Genomic DNA, 24,747 nt, shown 5'->3' with positions numbered 1-24,747 from the left:
TACATGAAGATGAGGCTTGAAATGTATTTCTCTGAGTGACACATGCACACCCTGTTACACACCGAGCTGCCGCCTGACAGTTCTTCAACAGGCAGCCAGCATGACTTTAATGCAGTAATTGAGCTGCCCGCCCAAGTGCCAGGCTTCAGAGTTTGTAAAGAAATTCTAGGGCTATCTAATCCCAGATCGTATGCTGCAGCCAAAACCCAAAAGCAGAAGTGAGGCAATGAGCCAAAACGAGGGGCATACGAGAAAAAGGCATGAAATGAACAAGGGGAGGCTGAATTTGCTACCAGCATAAAAATCCCTCCGTCACGTTATACTCACCACCCTGTAATTCAGTAGCACGAAGCACTGCCCATATCCTCTTCTGCACAGACAGCAAATGGCCACCTTGTCCTAAAAACCACTTTGGATTGGAAACCCATTCCCAGCATGTCCTCAGCAGCACTGCTCACTGCCTGGACGTCCTTACCTTCTTGCAGAGAACCATCTGGTGATCAAAGAGGAAGAAAACACGCTGCTGGTTCCGTCCGTAGGGCTGGTAAATCCAGGACATCTCTCCCGTGTAGATCAGCTCTGAGCTGCGGTCCAAGATATCGTCTCCCTGGAGGGCACAGAGAATGAGGCCATGTGAACCACTGCTCCCAGCAGGACATGCTTCTCTTTGTAGGATGCAGAGAAACAATGATTAAATAAGATTTTGGTCTTTCTGCAGCTCTCAAGGCTGCCATGCCTGACTTCAGGCCAAGAACTGGAGGTGGGGGATCATCCTGGAGGAAAGGAAATTCTACAATTCTGTGAAATCAAATAAGTGTGGACAATCAACGCATGGTCATTGTGACTCAGAGTGCAGTGAGCAAAGTAGCAGCAGAATGGGAACTCCAGGCAGCCCCATTTCCACACTGCACCCCCAGACCCAGCCCTCACCACAGTGCCCATCCCATGGGCACCCCCAGTAGAACCTCAAGCTGGGGTCCACCAGCTGGACTCCAACCTCCCCTGGGCTCCACAGCCATCTTCACAAGGATCTCTCATTGGAAAAGCATCCCAACACAATTGAGATGCCCCTTCAAGTCCCTTCAAGATGCCAGCCCAGCTCCTTGCATCATCTACCCCAGAGCTACCAACACTCCCCTGCGTGCTACCACCCCCATCCCCACGCTTTGAGGTGATGACCACCCCCTCCTACAGCATTCTCGTTAAGAGTTCCCCAGCCCCAAAACCCCGTCAGGCCGGCCAGCTGCCAGCATTCCCTCACCCTGTCTCAGCCTGTGGCGAACACTTGTTTTCCTCTCCCATTTTTTTTTAAGGATTCATGAGCAGATGGTCTTGAAAACACAGCGCATTCTCTCCTACTCTCTGAGAGAACAAATGCAGTCACCCTCCACTAATTAGGATGAGCTGGACTTTCTAAAAAGTTAATTAAAATCTATTTATTAAAAATGGGTGAATTCACCACCACCTGCCCCGTGGGCATCTCAGTGCCTCGCTCCAAATGCCACAGAAGGGAGCAGGATGACTTCAACTCAAAGGTAAGGAGCGGGATGGGGGAGAAAGTGGGAGAGGATCGTTCTTTTTTTTTTTTTTTTGGCTCTGAAACTGGTGCAGTTCTGGCTCTGATGCCAAACTAGAGCCAATACTATGACAAGAGCATCCCAAAATCTCAGCAAGCAGATTGTAAGGGCTCTGGGGGCACCCAGGCACACGCAATTTTCTGGTCCCACTTACAGCGAGGGTGCCAGAGTAACCAGAAGCCCTCCCCAGCCCTCACATTTCAGTGAGGATTTTGGGCTGCAGGTAAATGTGTAATGAACCTCCCAGCATTGACTGGAAGCGACTGAGTCCCTGGGACCTGTGACAACAGCTTCAGTAAGTCGCTGAGGCATCATGCAGCAGCAGGGACTTTCGGGTGGTCCCAGTGAGGTGCTCATCCCCCTCTCCATCTTGCTCTGTGGCTGGCTGGTTGAGGGCCCCATCGGGGCAGCCTGCCCAGCATATGGGGTCCTTCAGGGTGACCCTAGCAGTGGGACCTCCTGGGTAAGCAGCAAGACCCAGGGATGTGCCAGTTCTTTCTCTGAAGGAAATGCACGGGCTTCAGAAAGTGTGGGCTTCTCTGGTTAAATGGGAGCTTATCTGAAAGATTCAAAAAGGATAGGAGCTTTTCTGAGAGGGGGCAAGCCTAGGAGAGGCTCTCTGCTAAAAATAGAGGAGCAGCTTTGTCTTTTACTCCTGTGGTAGCATCTCAAGCCTGAGGACACACAGAGGGCTCTGTAAACACTTCTACTTGATTAGCTAGATCCAAACTGTGTAGTCCCTGCAAGCAATATTAAACAAAAAAAAATCAGATCCGAAATGATAGGATTTGTATTGCATTTTCTATGCTGTGAAAATAATTTTCACATACAGTCTACAGGCTGCAAGGGGATGATTTCCAGTGCTGGGTTAGCACATTTGGAAATGTCATAGTTCAGACAGTTTGGGACCAGCCCTACAGCCCTGAGCAGCAGCCCCAGCCAGTAATAAAAAGCCTCAGGCCAGCCTGGTTGGAACTGAGCATCCAGCTGCAGAGGGCAGGAAAGGAAGAGGGGTCCTGTTCTGCATGCAGTCATCAGCACTCCTGCATGTGCTGATGGGGAGCAGATGCGGGCTGGATGCACGCCCCATGCTCTGTTGAGCGCTGCAGAGTGATGCCTATGTCCTGGGGCTCATCCTGCCTCCGAGCAGAGGTCAGTGCTCCTGCTGCTATGGGAAGGCAGCAATCCCCAGCTCCCCAGCTGTGCTATAGAGACCACTCTGCGACAGGTAACCACTGTGCTATAGGCAATCACCCTGCAACAAGGAGCTAGGAGGAACCAAAGGGTTTTACCGATGTCACATAAGCAGTGCTGCTGGATGAATGCTCCTCACTGTTACCGCCGGGCACTAAATCCCCTCTCCTAGTTAACATTCAGTGAGCAGTGCTCTCTTCTGCCTGACACTGCTGTTCTTTAATTAGAGATTGACAGGCTGATTAGCACTCTGGGCTACAGAAAGATCAGAAAAAAGGAAAGCGAGAGAAATGTTGTCTTTTTCATCAGGCTCCTTTTTTGATACCTTCTGTTGCTGGGAAAAAAAAAATAAAGGAGGAAAAGAAAAAAGCAGAAGGATCTGTTTCAGTCCCTGTTGTGATTTTTCCCTGGGAGGATTTCTCATCAGGCTGTCCTCACTTTGAAAATAGCATGTTGGTTGCATGCATCTTTTTTTTTCCTTGTCATTCTTGGATTCAATAACATAATATTAGGCCGGAGCCAACTATTATGTATTACGTAATTAAGGGCACTGAGTCTTGATTTAAAGCACCAGTAAATATTGAGAATGAGAAGAGATTTAAAAGGACAGTTTTCATTATATTTCACAATTACACATCCTTTACCCTTCATGTAAATTTAATACTCAAGCAATCTGCCAAAGTGGCAACCCACGGGAATCTCGGGTAGCAATATCTAGAAATCTGCATAAACCAAAGTAATCTGCTTAAATAGCAGGCTCAGGCTAATCGAGGCCGGGAGCAAGGCTCTGCTCTGCACCAAACACCCCACTGCTGCCTTGGGACGGCTGATCCCTCCCAGGGATGGCAGCCATGGGAAGCAGACTGGCCACAGCTTCCTGCTCCAAGCAGAGCCGGGCTGATGGGAGCAGCACCACAGTTTGCCAAAGCACACATCTGCTTCCCATCAGCACGGCAGCTGCGGCGGGTGCTCGGTGAGCAAGGGTGCACTCAAGGCTGCAGCGGGCACTGCAAACGCAGCCCAAGCAAATGGCAAGGTCGTAAATCACGGAATGGTTGGGTTGGAAGGAACCTCAAAGTGCATCCAGTCCCAACCCCTGCTGTGGGCTGGCTGCCCCCACCAGCTCAGGCTGCCAGGTCCCATCCAATGTGGCCTTGGGCACCTCCGAGCCTGGGACACCCAGCCTTGGACAGCACTGCCACAACTTCACTGCCTCCTGAGTAAAGAATTTCCTCCTCACATCTAGCTTGCATCTCCCCTCTTAGTTTTAAACCATTCCCCTTTGTCTTGCCATGGTCTGACAGTGTAAAACATAACTATCCACCTTTTCTTTAAGCTCCCTCTGAAGCAGCCCCACACCATGCCATCGCCACAGCAGCTCTGCAGCACGTGGTGGGCTGGCACAGGCTGGAGGAGGGCAGCGTGCTCTCTGCAGGCCGTGCGGTCCCAAGCAGAGCAGACAGAGGAAGGCAGTGCCATGCCACTCCTGCCACCTCCATCCTGCTTCTTAGGCACCTGTATAAGCAGCACTGCCCAAACTGGGGCTGCAAGGATGTAGAAAAAATGATGGGCTTTGAGGAACTCTTCTCTTTGGAGTGCCATTGTATACACATTGCTGGCTAACCTTTGACAGCTGTAGCTCAGGACAGGCTCAGTCTGGCATATTTCCCACCAACTCAGAGCAGACCTGGCACGCTGCTCCGAGCCCAATGCAGCTAAAATGCATGCCAGCACTGCCTGCTGCCTTCACACATCCCTGCTCTGACCTGAGGGCACTGCACCACCAGGGAGGGGATGGCACCAAGTAAAGGGAAATAGAGGCATCAGGAAGCACTTCATAACCACAAGAGCTCTCGGGCACTGAAAGATCTCAGCAGGAGGTGGTAGAAGCGCCATATTCCACACCATTAACAACCAAAAGAACAAAAGGCCCTAGAGTATTGCATGTAGGCAGGGCAGCACCTCTCTAAGTTGGTCAATGCATTGGAAATCCAAAACAAAAAAGTGAGTCACACAAGGCAACAGTCCAATGCAGATTTGCTGGTCAAGATCACGCTCCTACAAATTACACAGGAACACATTTCAAAGTGACTGGGGATTGCTCCTAATTTACAACAGTCAGTGAGATCAGAATCTTCCCTCCTGATTTTGCTCAGTCACTCCATGTATGAAGCCAAGAGTGATTCCTCAGGCTTGGCGCCCTGGTGCTGCAGCACCCACCAGCTGCCCCGCAGTAGGGCTGCCCTTCTCAGTGCCATTTGCAATGCACATCAGGAGCCCCCACTTAAGTGGCAGTCTGAAAACAAGCCCTGCCTTTGGCAGCTGAAGAAATTCCACAGTTTTCTATTGCTGACCCTGAAATTCACCTTCATAGGGCCATGCAGAAAATCTTAAGGGATTAAAAATGACTCCTGAAACACACAGGCACAACTCCAGGGGATGCAATAAAACCCCTCCTGCTCAGATGAGCCAGGACATACCCCCTGCTTTTTCTATTTGCTTTGGGATCAACAATACGTATGCAATCCCAACAACGGTCTCTCCTTGTGAGAACAGGAGTACAAACACTTTGTAAACAAAAACGGTTTAAGTATCTGCTCAATAAACATTTGCTTGGTTCAGATTTTTTCTTCTCTTTTAAAACTCTTTTTCCAACATCTTATCACAAAACCCGGGAAGATTCAGAAATTAAAAAGCTATTTTGAATCAGAGCATCAACACTGTTAGAACAGAGACGTTAAGGAAAAACAGAGACATTTTTTCCAAAGGAGGGAATTCAGCATTCAAACCACTTCACTCTTGGTTGCCGCTGGAATAATTCACTGAGTGCAAAATACAGTAGTGATTAGGGATTATCTCTGTCTTGTGCACTGGATACATTTCTGGTGGGGGAGAGAAAATAAATGCTGCCCTTTATTCTCCTTGCTCCTACTTTGTACCTGCGGTTGTTCCTACTTCTTTGTACTCGGGGTTTGGTTTCTTTTCTTTTGTCCCAAGCAAGACTCAGCTGTCCCCAGATCTACGCTCCACTGCTCGCTTGCACTGCCGCGCCAGCTGGAGAGATCAGGAAGCCACTGGGACACACAAGGGGATGGGAAGGGAGTGCTTCTGAGTACTGAGGGTAATTAGAGGAGGATTAGGGTCACGGGAAGATGGAAGGGTAACCGCTGTGGGTTCCTGCCTCTGTTTCAGTGAGAGTTTAACTGGGTAAGCACTTCCAGAAGCTCAAAGTTGACATCGGGTCACCCTCTCTCAGCTGGCTGTTCTCCTCCAAAGAACTGGGAGTCACATTCTGCTCTCCAATCCAGATAAGCAGTGCACACTCCCCGTGGACTGAAAGAGCTTGGGGAGATATACCAGGAAAGCCCTCTCCCAATCCCTGACAGCCCACCTGTATGGGAAGAGGGCTGGAAGCCCTGCAAGCTGGCAAGGAAATCCAGCTCTGATGGCCTGGGAGAGGCTGAGATCAGTGCATGGGGTTTTGGAGGTCAGCAGCCCAGGAATGCTGTGCATACAGAGCAACTGTACAGATCAAGTACACATCTAAGCACTTGGCACTGCTTTTGATTTCTCCTGCTCTCTTCCTGAACTATGCTATAGTTCACTTCTGTGTATTTTGGGTTCGTTTGTGTGCATCCTCTTGGCCATTATGTGGGCATTTGTGCAGTGGGGTCTGATGGTTCAGAGGTTACTTCAGAGGAAAGAATCAAGCAAAGTCCTCTGCAGCATTTAGATCTCATCCTCTAGTGTTCCCATCCAAAACACAGTATAAGAACGGCAAGAATGGTTGTTTCGCTTTGAACGAAGGCAGTAGCTTTATTCCTGCTGGATCTCCGAGTGGGCAACAGCAGTTCTGTTGTATTAGGAGAAGCTGAAGGATGGTGCTGCAACACTGTGCTTAAAATCTGGAAAAGCAGTCAAAAAGCCCTTGGAAAAATGATTTGGCAAGATCCTGAGAATAGGACAGAGATAAAGAATAGGTATGGCTAAGTAGGAGTGAATTATCAAGGATATAGCTAAATAAAAATGAATTATCAACTGAGCCAATGGAAGAGAAGAAACTGCTGTTTCACAGATCCTATGTGGAGGTCACCTTGGCTTTCCACTTGCATATGAATATTCACTGACTTGGAATTGATCCATCCTTAATCTAGATTTATTTACAGTGAGGGTCGTGGCATTTCTTACAAACGACACACTTCAGCTCATCGCACGGAATATACTGCAGGCTGAAGATACATCTGATGGTGCTGTGCCTCCGCGGGAGCAATTTCTTAATGCTGAAAATGAGCCTGGGTGTCAGTATCAGGGAACTTTCTGCACAGCAAACAACAATAAAACAATCAAGCAAATCATCTGTATTCTCTGCTCTCACCGCCTGTCAAAATGTAAGAACCAGCTATGATTGCTGCACTTACATGCTTTATCAAGAGATCCAAGGCTGAATCTAACCTTTATTATACCAACAAAACTAATTCAGTCAAGGAAGATACACAATCAGAAGGAGAAATGCATCTGCATTTCTTTTTCTCTATTCCCTGCCTTCCTAGATCATTTCCCAACAAACAAACAATGTGACTTCCCCATATGCTGTAATTGACAGTGTGATCCCAGTGATTTGAATGTAAAGTTATTCCAAACCTTTGTGACTGTAGGAAAGAAAGAAGACCATTCTATCACTTGCTGAATACACGGATCAATGATTTAAAACAGAGGTGATTTACAAACAAGCTCATCTTTGCTCTGCTTAGAAATCCAACTCACAGGTTACATTTATACAAGGATTCAAAAGATCCAAGCATGAGGAAAAAAAGAACAAATGCTTTGTTTGGATTTGCCTTTTCAAGCACATGGCAGAATGTAGCAGAGCTAGTGAGGAATCCCTCTGCTGACTGCCTCGCTCGTACTTTGCAGCTTGTTCATTATACTGCAACTACTCATTGACTTGGCTCAGAAATATCTTTAAGAGGATACTCATTTTAAACGTGCAGACAGCATCTATAACTTCAGCTTAATGTCTTGGCTTCTAATCACAAGACCAGCTTTTGCCATTTTTTTTTAACTGTCACAGCTTCTAGGCCTTTTTGATACTGCTTTCCCTACTTCTTCCCCAGCCACAAAGCACAGAGTCAGAACGCACTGAGTTTGATCCTAATCTTTCTTACTGCTAGGACAACAGCACTTCAGTCACAGAAGTTACTCCGGATTTGTGTCTATGAAATAGGAACTGGACCCGAGATTTTCTTCAAAATACCATTAATGTTTTAAATCTTAAGTCCCATCTCCAAAGCATGCATATACATTTCCTCTGCCCCCAGGTTAATCCCAGTTCTGAAGTCCTCTCCAGTGCACACCCAGATCAGGCTGCGTGAAATGAGCTGCGTGGCATAGGATAATTCCAGCAGCTGCAGGAACAGCCCCCATCTGGGTTTATAGCCCCTAACAAGGTTCCATACCTCCCAGTCCAGAACGGACGCCTGCCACTGAGCTATCTTGTCAATGTTCTCCAGTCTCCGCTTCCGCTCATTGATCTGCAGAGTCACGTTCCTCATGACGGCGAGGGCAGCAGCCACATACCTGTAGTCACTGTGGAACACAGAAGAGAAGCCTGTGAAATGGAGCTCGATGTGCGGTGGAAGCATCTAGCAGTCTTACTGTCGGCTGCATAACTCACCACCATCCTTCTAGCAAGAAATGGAGGTAGGATTTGCCACTCGTTACTACAGTGCTGTGTTTTTGCATTGGCAACATCTTTCTGGATCATTGAAAAAGGGCAGCTAGGTTGCAAACAAAGCAGCATGAGAGGAGACATGAAGGCAGAAGCTTCTCAATGGCTTGCATCTGGAAGCCCGCTGAGAGAAACCTGGCCTCTGCCAACTCAATCTGCAGCAGCTGTGGATGTCATTCTTTAAAGTCTTAAAGTGCTCACTAAAGAGCATCTTAAGAGAAAGTCTGACCATTTTGATCAGCCCAAGTCCTTGGACTTGGATTTTTATGTTTTTAGGAAGAACATTTGAAAATATGCTTTGCTTAGACAAATTGGAGCCCCTTCTAGGCCAGAAGGTAACTCCAAGAGAGCCACAGAGCACTATCCAGTGGCATTCGCTCACACTGCTGGCTTCAGGTGAGCAAATCAAAACCATTCTCTCTTTTTCCTGGACGTGCCTGTGAGCGTAATAACACAGAGTGCAAATAGCTTCCCACCAGGGCCAGCAAAGATGATGATCAGTCTTTTCAAAAAGTGATGCTGAAATCAATGCTATTGATTTCCTCCCTGTGCCTTCTTTTCCACTCCAGGGAACCTTAATGTTCATTTCAATTGGAAAGACAGACAAGGCCAGCTGCCGTAACGCCACCATCATTTATTATTAACTTAAGGGCTGATATTGACTGCTGACTAATGAGAAAAACTGTGATCTTAGGCAGCTGTGAGGGGAATGGCTTTATTGATTATTGCTAAAGAATTGCACTGGTGACAGCTAAAATAGGGGTGAGTGCTGTGAATTAGAGAAAAGCTTTAGCTTCATTTCCTTATTTGATCCAAACAGGATAAATACTAAGAAACAAGCACAGTACACCATACAGTGGAATATTATCTGCTATTTTGCCACTCTTTTCTGGATGAAATCTTGAGAACGATTTTTATTCAATTCTTATGTTGAAATTCCAGCTGAGGTTAAAAAAATCCTACAAAATCCCAAGCATCAGGGCTGGTCCTTCAGCAAAGTGAAGGAGGATAGAGGATGGGCTGCCTGACATACACATCCCAATGCACAACAAAGGATCTGTTGCACCTTCCCTTCTGTGGCCATCTCTAAGAAGCAAAAGCCTGTCTGCACAAGGGAGAAACCAAGCTATGCCATTGAGACACGCTACTCCTGTCTTCAAAACATCCATGAGCTCTTGCAGGAAAAAAGGTCAGTCACTATGGACAGAAAGGCATTGTAGCGACAGGGAAAGGTGCAGGGTATGGAGCAAGTCATTAATGATCTCTGTGCAGAAAAGAGAGGTTGGTTTTAGTGCACCCATTTAGCAGAGTGTCCGTCACATACTGTGCTTACACTCTCCTAATCCCAGCTCCAATCTGCAGCCAGAGCGCTCAGGACACCAGCAAGCTGCACTTAGGATCTTCATACATTTACTTCATATTAAGCTGGTGCAAACCTTTAGGAGGTGAACAGATGTGGCTTTGTGAAAAATTCAAATGAACCAGGCTCGAAACAATGAGCAATTGAAGGGAGCCAGGCTTTGAAAACACCCCCATGCCTGCCTCTGTGCCCAGTGGCCATTGCCAATCAAGCTGGGTTTTATCTTGGTTATGCTAATTCACTAATTCTAATGTTCTATTTGAGGAGAAAACTCCATGCATGTTTTTTCACTCAGTAGTGAAGAAAGACTCATGCCTGAACTTTTTGGGCTCCTAGCCCACATCTGTGGCAGAGCTGGCAAAACTTAGAAGAAAAAATGACAGAAGCAAAGCATTTGGACAGTGAATTAATAATAGGGCAGCACTGACTATAACATTAAGGAAAATAAATAGTTTGTTATTACTTTGGGAATGCAGTGACCTCTTTCCAGGGGTCAACCAGGGTGCAATTCCAGACTCATGCTATTTCAGGGAGAGTGTTCAGGCTGCTGATCACTGCACTGCTGCCCTGAGCTGGCACAGGGTGCTCTACAAGCACGGTATTAGTGAATAAGAGGCAGCAGAGAAAAAGAATGAAATCTCCCATTCTCATATGAACCAAAGATTTGTTTTCATAGGGACTCCCAGTCCTTTCTCAGTTTTGCCTTACTGTGTAAATTGCTCAACGGCATAAGGGAGATCTGGGACATGAGCTGGGCTGCCAGGAGGACTGGTTGCTCCCAGGCTGTTTGAATGCTTGAATCAGAGGAGTGAGACTACAAGGGAGTGTGGGGTAACCCACCGTATTTCTGTGTCTTAAAAGCCATACTGTGAGGCATGCCCACAGTAACCAGAGCACAGCATGGGGCTGATACAGGGCCCTCGGTCTGAAGGAACCAACAGTTGCTTAACCACAGGGAAGGTCCGAGTCTCACAGAAAGTGACTGTAGCCGATAGCTTAGCAACATGCTGATTCTAAAACACCCCAAAGGAACGTACTCAAAGTAGTTCACCCTTGTGTAACCTCCCTGTCCACATCCTCTTTGGTTTCAACACCGAACAACTCAGAGAGGGTCATTTTAAACACAGATCTCTCCTCTCTGGGGCTGCTTATGTGAAGCCACACAGTGGGGCTGCTCTGCACTGTGAAGCCACACAACTAAGTTCACACTGCCAGTATCATGGGGACATCACATGGCTGCTGAGCAAAACAAGCCACAACATCTGGGATCCTCAAGCTAGTTTCTGATACCCTAACATTCCCATGAGTCCACTCCAAGTTTGACTTGGTCTGGTAAAGAGAGGAAAAAGAGAAATTGGATCTGGAGCCAAATGCATGTCCAAATAGGTGATTATCAGCCAAGCGTTCAGCAGATAGGAAGCAATGGTACTAGTGAACCTGGCCAGAGCAAATCAATGCATCCCTTTGCTGGTGTCACTTGTCTGTGCACTTCCAAGGCTGATTGTGGGGAAAAACAAAAAAAAATTGAACTCTTGCAGAAGTTTCTGAAATCTCTGTAGTCTATTTTTTCTCTCAAACTACTTCATTTTAAATAGGTTTTAGAAAGAAGGAATACTGGCAAGGTGGGGGAATATCTGTTCCCAGAGGGCTTTATTCTTCTTTCACCTATCACAACTGACATCATAGGTACTACTCTTGATTTATGCTAGGGCAGGTATTCAGGTTGATGGCCCTCATCGCAAACAAAAGAGATCCTTAAAATTTGGAGGAAGAAATCAGACTGCCAGATGCTTGTTTGATCCTAAAAAGCCAATGACAAAACCAGAGACGGAAGCAGGCTGAAAAGCAGAACAGTTCTGAATTCTCTCAAAATCTAAGCGTACTCAGGTTGGAGTTGTGGATCCCAGCCCTACACCTACTGTGTGCTGGGGTCCTCTCTAGGACAAATAAATGAGCCTTTCTGACCACTGAGTGCTAATTAAATAATTTTTCTAGTGTAACTGGTAGCATCATAAAGTACATCCAAGGGTAATTAGTTCACATGTCTGATTACAAGAGAGATGAGCTTGGCTCCTCTGAGAATCAATGCTTTGAGAAGCTTTTTAACTATCTGCTGAACCTTTGGCCTGCTTCAATTTATACAAGATGTCATGAAGAGAAGAGCTGGACAGAAAAAAACCCAACCCCTGTGTGTGTGCAGAGTCCATGTAAAGAAGCACTGAGCAAAACCCCTGTGTAAGAAGAGCACTCCCATACCTGTGATCCTGTGCAGTGTACTTGAGAAGCTCTGCGAGCTGCAGGGGGTATTTGCAGATCTTCTGCACTGGTGTCAGTAGGAAACCATCTATGGCAATATCAATCATCTGCTGCAACAGACGACACGCTTCGAAGAAATGCTGGTACCTGCTATCTTTCATCAGCTTGGAAAGCTCCATGCACGCATCCAAATGATTATTACAGTACTCTGAATAGATCCAGAAGCCATCTTGCTGTGAAAGGCAGGAGGCAAGGGACCACACGTCAGTCAATCACCAACATTATGACTAAAGAAAAAGTGATACTCCTATAGGAGAAGGAAGGGCTGATCCTGAATTCTTTCCCTGCTCAGAGGTTGCTCTGGGGTGAGGGGAGGAGAGAGGGTCCTTTGTGTGACACACTGCCAAAGTCTCTGCAAGCAGCAGGTGTGTTAAATCAAACCCCTGTGCAGTGCTGGGGGTGTTCTCAATTTCTAATTGAGTGGAGTAATTTTCTCCGTAGAAGGTAAAGGTAGAACCAAGCCACAGCTCTGGCCTTCAGTGGTACAAGACAATCTTGCTTTTTCTAGAGCTCTTTACCTGAAGGATCATGAAGCATCTGACAAGTGCTTGGGATCTGGGTAGTTCTGAACACCTCTGTACCAACAGCGATCCCCATGAACCAACCACTGTGTGGAGTTCCCTGTGCTCAGAGGTTCAGAAAGCACCAAAGATTGGAAAAACAAACAAACAAACAAGAAGCCCACTTGCACACTCACATGCATGCCCAGCCACCCCTTGCTGGCTTTCAGCCCCCTTGGAAATGAAGACAAGAAGTGTCAGATATCACCCTGAATAGCGGCAGTAGCTTTTACTACTGTTACTATAAATGAATTGACAGCACAGCCTTAGGACATGAAGTTTTAGCTACTGATTCTCACCAAGATTTCTCCCATCTTTTTTGCACAAGGGTGCAACATGCTGCTGCTGTGGAAGCAAACAGCAGAGATTGCAGGCTCTGATAAAAGTGAGCAACGTTACTGTTGTAATGCAATTTCTCAAAAATAAACTTGCCTTTTAATTGGAAGTGCAGTGATGCTTAAGAGATACCAGAAGTCTTTTTAGGGACGCCCTGCTGAAGTTTCGTGAATTCCTATTGGAAATGTCCCTAATACGTCAACAGTCACTACTCCAGCCCTGATGTAAGTAACACAGTACAGCCCTGGGTCGCAGCACCTCACATGTACGCTCTGATACAGCTTTTCAGTCTCTCTAAAAAAAAGCCTAAAGCTGCAGCACTGTAATTTCCTTGACATTTCCTGACATTATACAGCACTGGCCAATCTAACAGCTCCTGCAGCACGTGGCTTATATAACAGCATGACGGGCAGGGCCAAATCTCCGGGACTGCAACATCAGCTAAAATATCCTCTGGTGCACACTTAGTGTGAGCTGCCACCTCGCCCCTGGCCCAGCCATCCTGCTGAGGAACACGTTGAAGCTTCACAGGTGTTTTCAGCCCTTGTAAATGCATCTCAGTGCCATGAATGAGCATTCTGGCCATTTGTACTCCTCTACTTTTCAATGTAATGCACAACTAATGCTTCCTGTTACTCCTCTGGTCTTTCTTACCTATTCCAACCACCTGGTCATCCCTGATCTGATTGGGATGGCTTGTGAAGGGTTAAAGTCATATTTTGAAGAGAAAAAAAGGATGAAGATGATGTGAGGGACACTGCGCCTACGTAATATGAGAATGGATATGGAAGCATGCTGATTCAAATGCAGTGGGGAGGTTGTCCAACTATGTGTTTCTCGTGGAGTCCTCCCTGCATCTGTACCTCACAAAGTGGATACAGTAGCTACGGAGTAGCCCGTGGTGTATCACTACTATAACTAGAGCAGAAGAAAACTGATGGATGGCAGTTAGATGCTGTGTGGTTCCTGCCTTCTGACTTTTTCTACACCCCCGAAAAACAACCCCAGCTCCTCAAATAAAATTACCAAATGAACTTACGTGTTCAAGGAAACATGGTCCGATCTCACTGAGATGGGGATCCTCGTTGTTGTACTGTTTCTCCAAGTCCCGGACAAAACCCATCTGAAATCTATAGATATCTTCAATGTTCCCAAAGATGATCTTCAGCTGTTCATCACTGAACATATCCCTTCTCTTCCGGCACTGCTTCAAGTAACCCTGTAAGAAGTAGGACAGAGCAATCCATAAAATAATCCAACCACAGAGGCTGTTTCCAGATTTTTCTTGATTCTCTATCAATTCCTCTCTACATTTAAACACACAATAGGCAAAACACGCCTGGAAATGCCATAAGCCATTTTCTGACATACGACATCTCATTTGCAACATTTGGCACTTGCAGCCATGGTTCTCACCGCAACCCAGAGCAGACCTCAGCACCGTCCTTGCTCAGGACATGCCAGTGTGTACCAGGCTTCCCAGCCTGCATCAGAGGATGCTGGCATGGTGTGGAAAGCACAGAGGAGAAGCAGTGCTGGCTTCTGCCTCAACATCCTTCAGCATTTAGTATAAATCACTTTTCCAAACGGAAAGTTCCCCAGAGATCTCAGCCAGCACAGCCTAAAACTGCTCTGTCCCCACTGTGCTGCAGAGAATGGTAAATGGAGCTGATGATCCAAAGAGGTGTGTTACCCATCCCTTCAAAACCCACTGCCTTGCAATATCCACTATCACAGGCAGCTCCTACAAACATTGCCGTTCTCACATCCTCTTCAGCAGCACGTGGCAGTACACAGAAAGCCATGAGGGGCTCTCAGCCCCCTGTCTACTCTGATTTATCTTTCTGGCCACAGTAATCAGGACAAGGAAGTTGTCAGTGGTGCTGAGAAATACTTTGTCAACGTGTGGTAGTATGCCCTTGCTCTGGGAGGAGGCTATGGACAGTGTATCCACCCAGAGGAACTTCAGGACCAAGCAAAACGCTGAAGACAAATGGCCTTCCCTCACTTGGCAGGCAACACATCCCCACGTTGTTCCCCTCTCTGAGACAAAAGTAGGAGGGCTGCAGTGCTGTGAACACCACACAGCACCGAGGCAATGCAGGAGCTGAGGTGGGCACTCCTGCTAGCCCCAGCCCGAGCAGCACGAGCCACTGCTCAATGCCATCTAGAGGAAAGCAGCATCATTTTAATTTTTGTTTCTTTTATCCTTCAAGAGATTACCCCAAATATGTTATTCCATACAGCACAAAACAGGCAGAAATTCTGCCCTGTTTTCTCAGCTGTCACTTTTTATTGCTTTTCTTGCTTTGTGTCCTGGACTGTACAAACATCAGACTCTCCCACTGAGTCTACAACTGTGCAAGATAAATGGAGAAGGAGAAAGGAACAACAGGGATGCAGAGTTTAAGGAAATTCTCCAAAATAACAGGGAATCTGCAGCAGAGCTGGCAACAGTTCAGATCTCCTGCATCCTGGTCCAGTGCCAGAACAAAATGCTCCTTATTACTTAGTCTTCATTTGTCCATGGTGCTCAGTGGTGCTGAGCCCAAATTTAGCTGGGCATCATACATTGCTCTGAAGACTTCCCAATCTAAAAAGATAGAGTGGATCAATATTCTATCAAAAAGTGTAACACACTGAGCTCTGCCTGCCTCCCTGCTTTGCTGAGCCTGCCTTGCCTACGAACTTGCCATCCTGGTTTCAGCTGAATCATGATGACTTCAAACACGCTTGCCTGAAGCATATGTGGTCCAGGGGATGCAGTGACACACAGAGGCTTGGGATGCCTGGGCTGAATTTCTGACCCTGAACTGATCCATGTGACATTGAGCAAATCACTTCACCCCCCTGCACTTTGCCTGTCTGCATGATTTAGACTAGAAACCTTGCTAGGCCAAATAGCAAATGCTACGCTGGCCTTTTTGGGATTGTGGCCTCTTGGTTGAAAAGAAAATAATACAGGGGTCATCGTGTGATGACTTTCCCTATGTTTATTATATAGGGAGAGAAAAAAAATGAAGGGGAAAAAAATGCCAACAGCTCCAGTTGGTTGGCTATATTTGGGAGCTCTAGATGCTTAGTCACACAGACGAAGTGCCAGCTGGTGACACGCAGCTGCTGGTCCATAATGCAAGCTACTGGAACGCTATAATAAAGTGTCCTTCAGCCTCACCATGTGGTTCTGGGAGGGAGAACTTCAAACTGCAGAATGATAAATGCAATTTCGGCCGAGCTGGCGAAGAACCAGCCTCTGCAATGTCCAGCTCAGCTAGAAGGATGCCGTTACCCTGAACATGCCTGCTTTTACAGCCAGGAAGTTTGGGTTATGGCATACCTTCCCCATTTACTAAATCTAGGTCTCTCTTCTTCTAGCAGCTCCTTGATGACTCATTTCCCTGGGTTTCCCTGTCTCATTTTTCAAGGCCAGGAGGAAAGAGAGCACGCTGGTTCCCATGCTGCAGGACAGCTGAATGGCAAATGACATTTCAAACTATCAAAGAATAATGCAGAATATTTTCCGTGCTCCTTTTACCTGCTTATCTCAGAACAGCTACAAAAAACAACAATAATGCATGCACCTGCCCACGAAGCCAGAGTCTTCCTTTTGGCCCTGGCTGCAGTGCTAGCAGTGCTGAACAGCTGCTGCAAGGCATTTGTGTCAGCACCTTTGCCCTGCTGCATGCTGTGGGCTGCCTGCAAGCCAGGCTCCCCTCATGCACACGCTGCTCTGTGAAATTAGTCCACAGATTATTTATATGAACATCTTTCAGCCCTGGGGTTGCTATTGGCTGCAGCTTCTGTCTTGAAAATCCCCTCTCCTCTTGCTGCTGGTTCATCTCTTTGCCCAAGTCATGCGCTCCAGAGAAGCTGAAGCAGCACATTTCTGCACAGGCACCTATAAAACCATGGGGAGAGCAGCTGCATGCATGCAGCTCCCAACCTTATCCTCTACCCAGCCTGTGCATGTGATGTTTGGTTTCCAGCAAAGGGAAGGCTGAAGACCTTCAGATATAATATGCAGCATGCACCACGAAGGATGCTGCATATTTTTTCCAGTAAATTTACTTTTGTTACATAAAACAATGTCATCTTCCTTCTGCTCATTCCATCAGGTTTGCTCAGAAAAGGGATAGCTGACTGATGAGCAGATGTTGAAGTGTGTTTTGCTCAATGAATACCTAAAAATAGCTGTCAAACTGTCTCCCTTTAAAGAACATTTCCATGTAGTCCCTGAGGTATGGGCCAAAGTTAGAAAGTATTTGCAGGAGGTTAAGTGCTAAGTTTTCTTCACCCCAAAGTGGGTTTAGAGACAGTCAAGAGAGGTGGACAATCCATCTGTCCTTCCTATCCTGCTGAGGGCGAGGGGAGCACTTGCAGCAAGAATGAGGAGGAGATGACAGTTGCTGCGGGCTGTGAGTTCAAAGGCAGCTATGGTAATATTCTGCTTTTCCTCCAGCTCTGAGCCAGTCTAGGGGAGACAATGTCCTGCAGACTGCCCTCGCTTTGGACAAGCACCATCTGAACTATCAGAATACTACTCAACTAGCGCAGTGCTCACACATCCAGGTGAGCATCACGCCCATACATGCAAACCCAAGAGTAACCCAAGAAGAAAGCAGAGGCTGTTTGAATGCAAAAGGCACACTAGAGCTGTGCCTGCTCCCAGGTGGTCAGGACTCTGAAGCAGTAGGCAACAGAAGTACTGCACATCAGGCACAGAGCGTGCACCACTCTGGCTGCACTCCTTCCCATTGGCACCACGGATTGCCCAGGAACCACCCACAATGTACAACAAAATCCATCAGGAACACAAGCTGGTTCCTCAGAAGGACACAGAAGGAGCCAGATACAAAGGAGAAAAACAAGGTGTGCACAAGCAAGCAGCAAAACGCAGCTGCAAGTCACATACTGGGGAATACATGTATGTATGTATGTGCTAATTAATCTATACAACTTTCTACAGAACCACCCTCCACTCTGCTAGCCACAGATGAGAAACTGGCCAGCCATACAGAAGTGCCAGCAGTCCCCCATACGTGGTCCTCTAGAGGTGCACTACAGCACAACCAGGAGGGTTTTAAGCTGCTCATGTCCGAGGCAGCACAGAAAAGCAGTCGTTCTACTTCTCTGAGAATGAGTCAGCCTAATGCCACCTGGACCATGCAAAAGCTTCTCCCATCAGCTCTGCACAACAGACTCGACTCCACGTGCTGAGATGCACTGCCATTCAGCACTCAGAGCTGTCCTGGCACCAAAGCAAATCTTAGATGGGATCCAGCCAGCATTATTAAAAAATGAATTCAGAGTGATATGATTTGGGAGAGATCAAAAATGCAGCAGTGGAAGTTGGCTGGTGTTTTCCCCCCTCCTGTCCCTTGGTGCTCACTGCTCCTCTCGAGCTGCCTGCTGTCCCAATACCTCGGCTGCTCTGTTGGTGTCACCCCCAGTAGGGATGTACCCCGTGCCTTCCCAGGCTCAGAGCCCCAGTGCAGCAGCTAGCTGCTGCTACCCATTATAAAAGCTTAGTTTTCAGTAGCTGATTATTTTTCTAAGCTTTAACTGCCAAGCCTCAAATTCCTATTGCTGGATATTTCCCTAAGGCTGGATTCATTTTTTCTTCTTTTCCCCTTGGTGATATTAAAGAATAACAATCCATCTGCACCAGACAATGCAGCCCAGAGAAAGCCTAGCATTTTGCCCCTCATAAAAATCTTCAAAAATTGTTTCACCACGCAGCAACCAGACCTTCACACTGAGCAAGGCCACAGCAGCAGCAATTCTCAGTGCTTCGTGGTTTGCTGAGAGGGGGATTCCCCTCCAAGCCAGCTGCTTTCTGAAGCACAGGTAATTTTCATTCTGGTGCTGGCTAGCTTGTGAGCTCCTGATTTAGCAGGGCTGGTGCCATGGGTATTATGAATAATAACATGGTCTATAATAACAGAGTAGCAGGTTCTGGAACACATCCTACAGCAGAAAAGAGCAATTGGAGGGTTGCTAATCACCTCACAGGGGCTACAACCCTCTGACAGCAACCTCATATCTTAAGGTGTCTCAATGGCCTTAGGACTTCTTATTGTAATTCAGCAATGGGAGTATGACTACATGCCTGAGCTCAATCAGGCTCAACCCTTGCTACCCAGCCAGCACTGTTCTGCATTCCACCAGTATGTCATATTGCTCCCATTTGTCCTGGCACCTTCAAATAGAAGAGCAGAGGGAAAAAGGGAGCTTGCCACTGCCACCAGCACTTCTGCATCTCATCAGCAGGTGTCTGGTATCTCCTGGAAAAACACCTGGTATTCTCTGGTAAAACATCACCTCTGTACAAACCCATTTGGAGGAGCTCACAGCATCTCCAACCCACTCCAAACAGGAACACTCGTGTCATGCTGTGCCAAAATGCCTGCCATGGCTGTGCTGGTTCCAAGCCTTCTCCAGGCAAACTGATGGCTCTGATTGCATTGAGCAAAGGACAGCCCATCACTCTGCAGACGAGAATGCCCACTTCAGTCCTCATTTTCTAAGCGAGACAGCTGAGTCACTTCCTGGTGCTCTACCTGGCAGTCAGCTTTATCCCTCAACACCATTTTGTATCACACATCTTTTTCACACATTGTGCATGTTGTTACGTGCTGCAAATCAGTGTTACTCCACAGCTGTCACAAAAACTGCATCTATCTGCTCCTCCTGAAAATCTTATTTGGCAAAAGCATGGTGACATGGCCAGGAAACACAAGTTCAGATTTATTCAGTTTTTCAATAGAAAAGTGCAAATGTAGGAAAAGAAGCACGATGCAAAAAAGTTCCTGCAGCTTTTCCCTTCTTTAATGCAAAGCCTTCTGACTGAAATAGCACACTGAAATTAAGCTCATTTGTTTCCAAATTGAAATCCCAAGACTCTTCCATATTCGAAAAGCATCACAGTTGCTTTTTTGGTTGGCCGCTTTGCCTTTGCCTTTGTCAAAAGAAAAGTGGCAAGTATGAAGGGAGGAGGAAGACATCTAAGTAGAATTTGCAAAGGGCTTCATCACACTGACTCTGGAAGAATTGGACACGGGCTCACGGAATCTTAAACCTTGAGAGGGATGAGCAGAAAGCCCCAGACTGTGATTTTTGTGCAAACACAGTTCTCCCTCTCTCTGAGACAGTTCTCAGGCTGTCCTGCAGCACACTGAGGCACGCCTGTGCATTCTCCTTCCCAAACATCCAGCACCACATACATTACACTTCGCATGCAGGTCAGTAAGGAGTTGTGGGAGTTAACTGTGCATAATGAAGAACCACGCTGAGGATGTGAGGGTGCAGTCACCAATGTTCACTTGCTTGCAGTTTCCCTTACGCTATGTAAATGTCACATACTTCATTTCCCATACTGAAAACGTTTTGCTCTCAATACCACTGTAAGAGAAGCCATTCTGAGCAAGGGGAAGTTGTGAACCCAATGTGAAAAACAGATGAAATGGTTAACTGATAGATTTAATTACAAACTAATTTCCGTGGTCAACAGTTCAAAAGTATATGGCAATGGGCTTTAATAAAGAGAAATGCTTGAATGATCTCAACCTCTTCATTTTTTAGTCAGAAAGGTACAGAAAGAACAGAAAACTGTTGTTTTGGTTAATACAAACCAAAGCTAATTAGCCGATCCAGCAGAAAACACTCAGAAGTATCAATACTTATTGACAGATGCTGCTCCTCTATTACACACACTACTCATAAGCACACTGCAACATCTTCCTGCATTTCTCAAGGCCAAACTCGGCCCTCAGCTCTCCACAGCCCACCATGTGTGCTGCTGCATCCCCCATGGCACAGCCCCACGTACCTCGCAAATGTCCTTGAGGTGCTTGATGTAGTGACGCTCCGTGCTCATGATCTCATTGATGACATTGGCTCTCATCTGATCTCGGTTCTGGACGGTTCTGCCAAGACAGAGGCAGTCGGCGCTTGGATCCAAGTGGCCATTCTGCACTTCGCTGGTTCCCTCCTCCACTCCATCTTCTTGGTTCACCCATAGCTGCGAGAAGAGGGGAGAACGGCAAGGTCATTTGCAAGCGCATCAGGAGACCAGTGAATGAAGCCTGGGCTGTGGTCTGCACTGCACTGGGTGATACTGGAGCGAGTCGCTCTTTACAGCAATGGTGATGCCAGCACTGCATCCACGGCAGCCCAGAGAGCCCACTTTTACAACAGCATAACCGCACCCCCACGTGGTTCCCTGCACTCCACTTGGTTCCTCTTGTAAGCAAAGGGGCTGTGGGTTTCGATAGTTTTGATTCCAAGAATAGAATCATATATGAAGGCAACCAGACTGCCGGATGCTGCCAAGCGCTCTGAACTACAGCGTGTTCATTTGTACAACAGAGCAACCTGCCGAATTTAGCAGCATAAAGCACTGCTTTCCCCAGCCCTCATCAGCTGGGGGCTGCTGTGACAGGAGGAAACCTCTGTCAGGAGGGAGGAAACCCTCACAGATGTCCGCTGTCAAAGGTCGAGATACCTTCAGGAATCTGAGCAGATCTGACCATCCACTCAAGCTAATCGGGGTTACAGCTCTCAGGTTTCCTCAGCCTTCCCAGGCCAGCATTTGTGCATGAGCATTGATTTTCATTTCACAGCAGCTTTACCCCATCATTTCACATGAGCCATTCTCATTCAGGCAAAAGCCCTTTCTCAGCATCCTGAGGTTACAATCCCTAAACTGTGCTGGGATGAGACGGGGATATTCCTTGACAGAACAAATTTCCTGCCATGTGGCACTGGACATTTCAGACTGCAAGGAATTGCTGATAGCAATGATAAAGGATCTCTGCACTTTTTGCATACTCCATTTCCATCATCAAATAAAAGCATGCATTGAACTTGCACACGTAAAGCTACGGCTGACTCCACACCTGTCTTTGAGCACAACATATGGACCAAGTACCTCCTTTTGTTACCTGTTACCCAAAACAAAATCTGCTTAAAAAAACCCTTAACAATTCAAATTGGACTCGATGTGGTTCGTAAATGAACTTTACATGAAGGTTAAAACACAGAAGCAGTGCTGTCTTACAAATATCATCTCAGATGTTACATAAATTAAGCAACTTCTCAGCATTTTAAGCTGAACATACTGGAGACCTTGAAATGAAAGAATACCATGAAACTGTCCACACAGAGACATAAGGGAAACAAGCTGTGTAGCTAGCCTCATCTTTTATTCTTCTTTTTTCTGTTAGTAGTTTTCAGTAATTTCCCATTATTCAGCTTAGCTTCTATTTTAAATGTCTTGATTGTAAGAGGCCGAGTTCCTGCAGATTAGCACAGTGAAAACACCAAAAGCTTCCCACACTCCTTCCCTGTTTTCCTATCCAATTATTATGTTTTGCTAAACCACATCTCTTATTACAGCTCCCACATTTTGCCTTCCTACGATGAGTCGCACAGGCCAAGAAGCCCAAGTGTTGGAAGAAAAAATATCTCTTCTCTGGCAGAATGTTCACGATGTTGCAAACTTGGGTCTAAAAAAAAAAAGAGTGCCATAAAAAGCCTGACTTTTCACCCTGTTCACACCCGAGCCATGGCTGGGAGCTCTTGGGGACTTTACACAAAGGTGCATGGAGCTGTGATGCCATGTAAGTGATGGGATGCTCTCTCTGCAGGATCCATTGGGCACAACACCTCTGCTGGGCATCTGGAAGCACTTTCTGGGAGGGAAAGCCAGGTGACACAACCTTCCTGCCAGTCACACCTCAGCACTGCTCCCCGCTGCTGTTCCCAAAGCACAAAGGCTTTGTACCTTTCCCCAGGACAGCACAGCCAAGAGTCAATTTGATGCCCTGTGTGACAGAGCAGAAGTGAAGTGCGGTGAGTGTGGCTGTCAGCTCTCGTTTCCTCGCCCCGAGGCCCAGGGGAGGGCCGTGTCAGGACACCGGGTGCAGCAGCACCCAGCGACACGGCCATGGCTGCAGCAGGGCAGATCTGAGAGCAAGCAGCTCCTCTGCTGCAGGAAGGCTCAGCAGCGAGCGCCCCGCTGGGGGGCAATGCCCACCTTCCCCAGGACCTTCCCAAGCGATGGGGCTCTCCGCCATGGCACCTTCTACAAAGATGGACTGGAACATGCTTCTGAGTCACCACAGCCAACGTTGACTTCCAAAGCTACCAAAAGCAACTGATTTATACTGTACACCGATTTTGGGAGGTGTGAGTTTGATGTAAAGGACAATCATCAGCAGGTATCCTCAGGGCAGATTTATTGGTATTCTAGACCATATGTATATTAAAGTGTATCCAAGGGATGGAACCACGAGCACAGGCTGTCAGAGCTGGAGACAAGGGAAGGCTCCGTGAAACCTGAGCGTGGCCTGTCAGAATGTAAAGTGGAACTACAAGAAAGGAGGGGACATACTCTTTAGCAAGGTCTCTTGTGACAGGATAAGGAGAAGTGGTTTCAGACTAAAAGAGGGGAGATTTAGATTGGACATAGCAAAGAAGTTTTTTACAATGAGGGTGGTGAGGCACTGGCACAGGTTGCCCAGAGGGGTGGTGGTGCCCCATCCCTGGTGACACTCAAGGTCAGACTGCATGGGGCTCTGAACTGCAGGTGTCCCTGCTCATTGCAGAGGGTTGCAGTGATGGCCGTTAAGGCTCCCTTCCAACTCAAATGATTCTATGACTCTATGATTCTAAGAAAATCAAGAACTAACGTAGAAATTAAACCCTCGACTACTTTCAGCTGAAGATGAATATTCCTTCCTGCTGCTATGAAAAGGTATCTGCAGCTCTCCCAAGCCCAACCAGAACAGCTTGCTGCCAAGCCTCAAGACATTCCTGCTTGTTTGGCAACCAAGCACAGTTTTACAGCTCTACTTCCTGGAGCCAGGCAACCATGAAAAAAACTTCATTTTCATTAAAAAAAAATTGTCATAATAGTAAGCAGAAAAAAGCTTGAAAGCGTGAATCCTAAAGGCTTTGATTCTCTAATGCAAACAGCAAGCTTGTAAATGTTTATGATTTCTGAAAGCCTCAGAATTTGGCACACCTCTTGTGTACTGTAGCAGCATTCCCAGCTTCCACATCACGAAACTCAGGAGTCCCACTTTCTTCCTTAATGAATTTTTTTTCCCTTTCCAGCTAATTCATGTTTCCAAATGGAAAAAAATTACAGTTGTAATCTAGCGGACTCCTGCTTTAGATTAAAACAAATGCAACAACTTTATTGGCAAGAGGGAAAGCCTTCCCCCTGTGCTCTCAAACATTCCAGCTTTGTATCTCTCACATCTCTGCATTCTCTGCATTCAAACACTTACCACTTTTTCAGGGTAAAGTTTTAGTTTTCATCTAAAGTTCAGAGCATCACTCAGAGATGAAGAGAAACATTCCCAGCTCTGCTGCTAACTTGGGCCAACCCCTTCAACTGGTCTAGGCTTCTCCCGTCTATACTAGGGGATAAGTTCCTATACCAATGATACATTTCATGAGTATTTTTGAGGTTTGCAGGCTTTATGTTGAAGGAGGAACATAGAAAAGCTTTGAATTATGGCCTTAAATGCATCACTGCAGGCTTGCCATGCTCTTTGTTCTCATCCACAAGCAACAAGTGGCTAGCTGGGTGCTTGGTCTTACACAGCATTGCTTCGGCTCTGGGGCTTGTACAGCTCTCAAATCCTCTAGTGCTTGTGCTAAGCAATA

General features: G+C 46.8%; 1 protein-coding gene across 4 annotated transcripts in view; it reads right to left on the bottom strand.

The window, feature by feature from the left end:
* ARHGEF9 (Cdc42 guanine nucleotide exchange factor 9) overlaps positions 1 to 24,747 on the bottom strand; it is a 186,999-nt gene that overhangs the window by 28,293 nt on the left and 133,959 nt on the right. For all 4 annotated transcript variants that reach the window (XM_042825095.1, XM_042825094.1, XM_042825096.1 and 1 more), the window contains 5 exons: positions 20,900 to 21,091; positions 14,111 to 14,290; positions 12,116 to 12,348; positions 8,228 to 8,357; positions 476 to 607 (listed from right to left, as the gene is read on the bottom strand). In XM_042825095.1, coding sequence (XP_042681029.1) covers positions 476 to 607; positions 8,228 to 8,357; positions 12,116 to 12,348; positions 14,111 to 14,290; positions 20,900 to 21,091 — 867 coding nt within the window. The remainder of the gene's footprint in view (positions 1 to 475; positions 608 to 8,227; positions 8,358 to 12,115; positions 12,349 to 14,110; positions 14,291 to 20,899; positions 21,092 to 24,747) is intronic.

The sequence above is a fragment of the Centrocercus urophasianus genome, unplaced genomic scaffold (assembly GCF_019232065.1).
Source record: "Centrocercus urophasianus isolate 14NV4802_14NV808 unplaced genomic scaffold, USGS_Curo_1.0 seq_24, whole genome shotgun sequence".
Classification (NCBI taxonomy): domain Eukaryota; kingdom Metazoa; phylum Chordata; class Aves; order Galliformes; family Phasianidae; genus Centrocercus; species Centrocercus urophasianus.
This window is presented reverse-complemented; position numbering and strand designations above follow the sequence as displayed.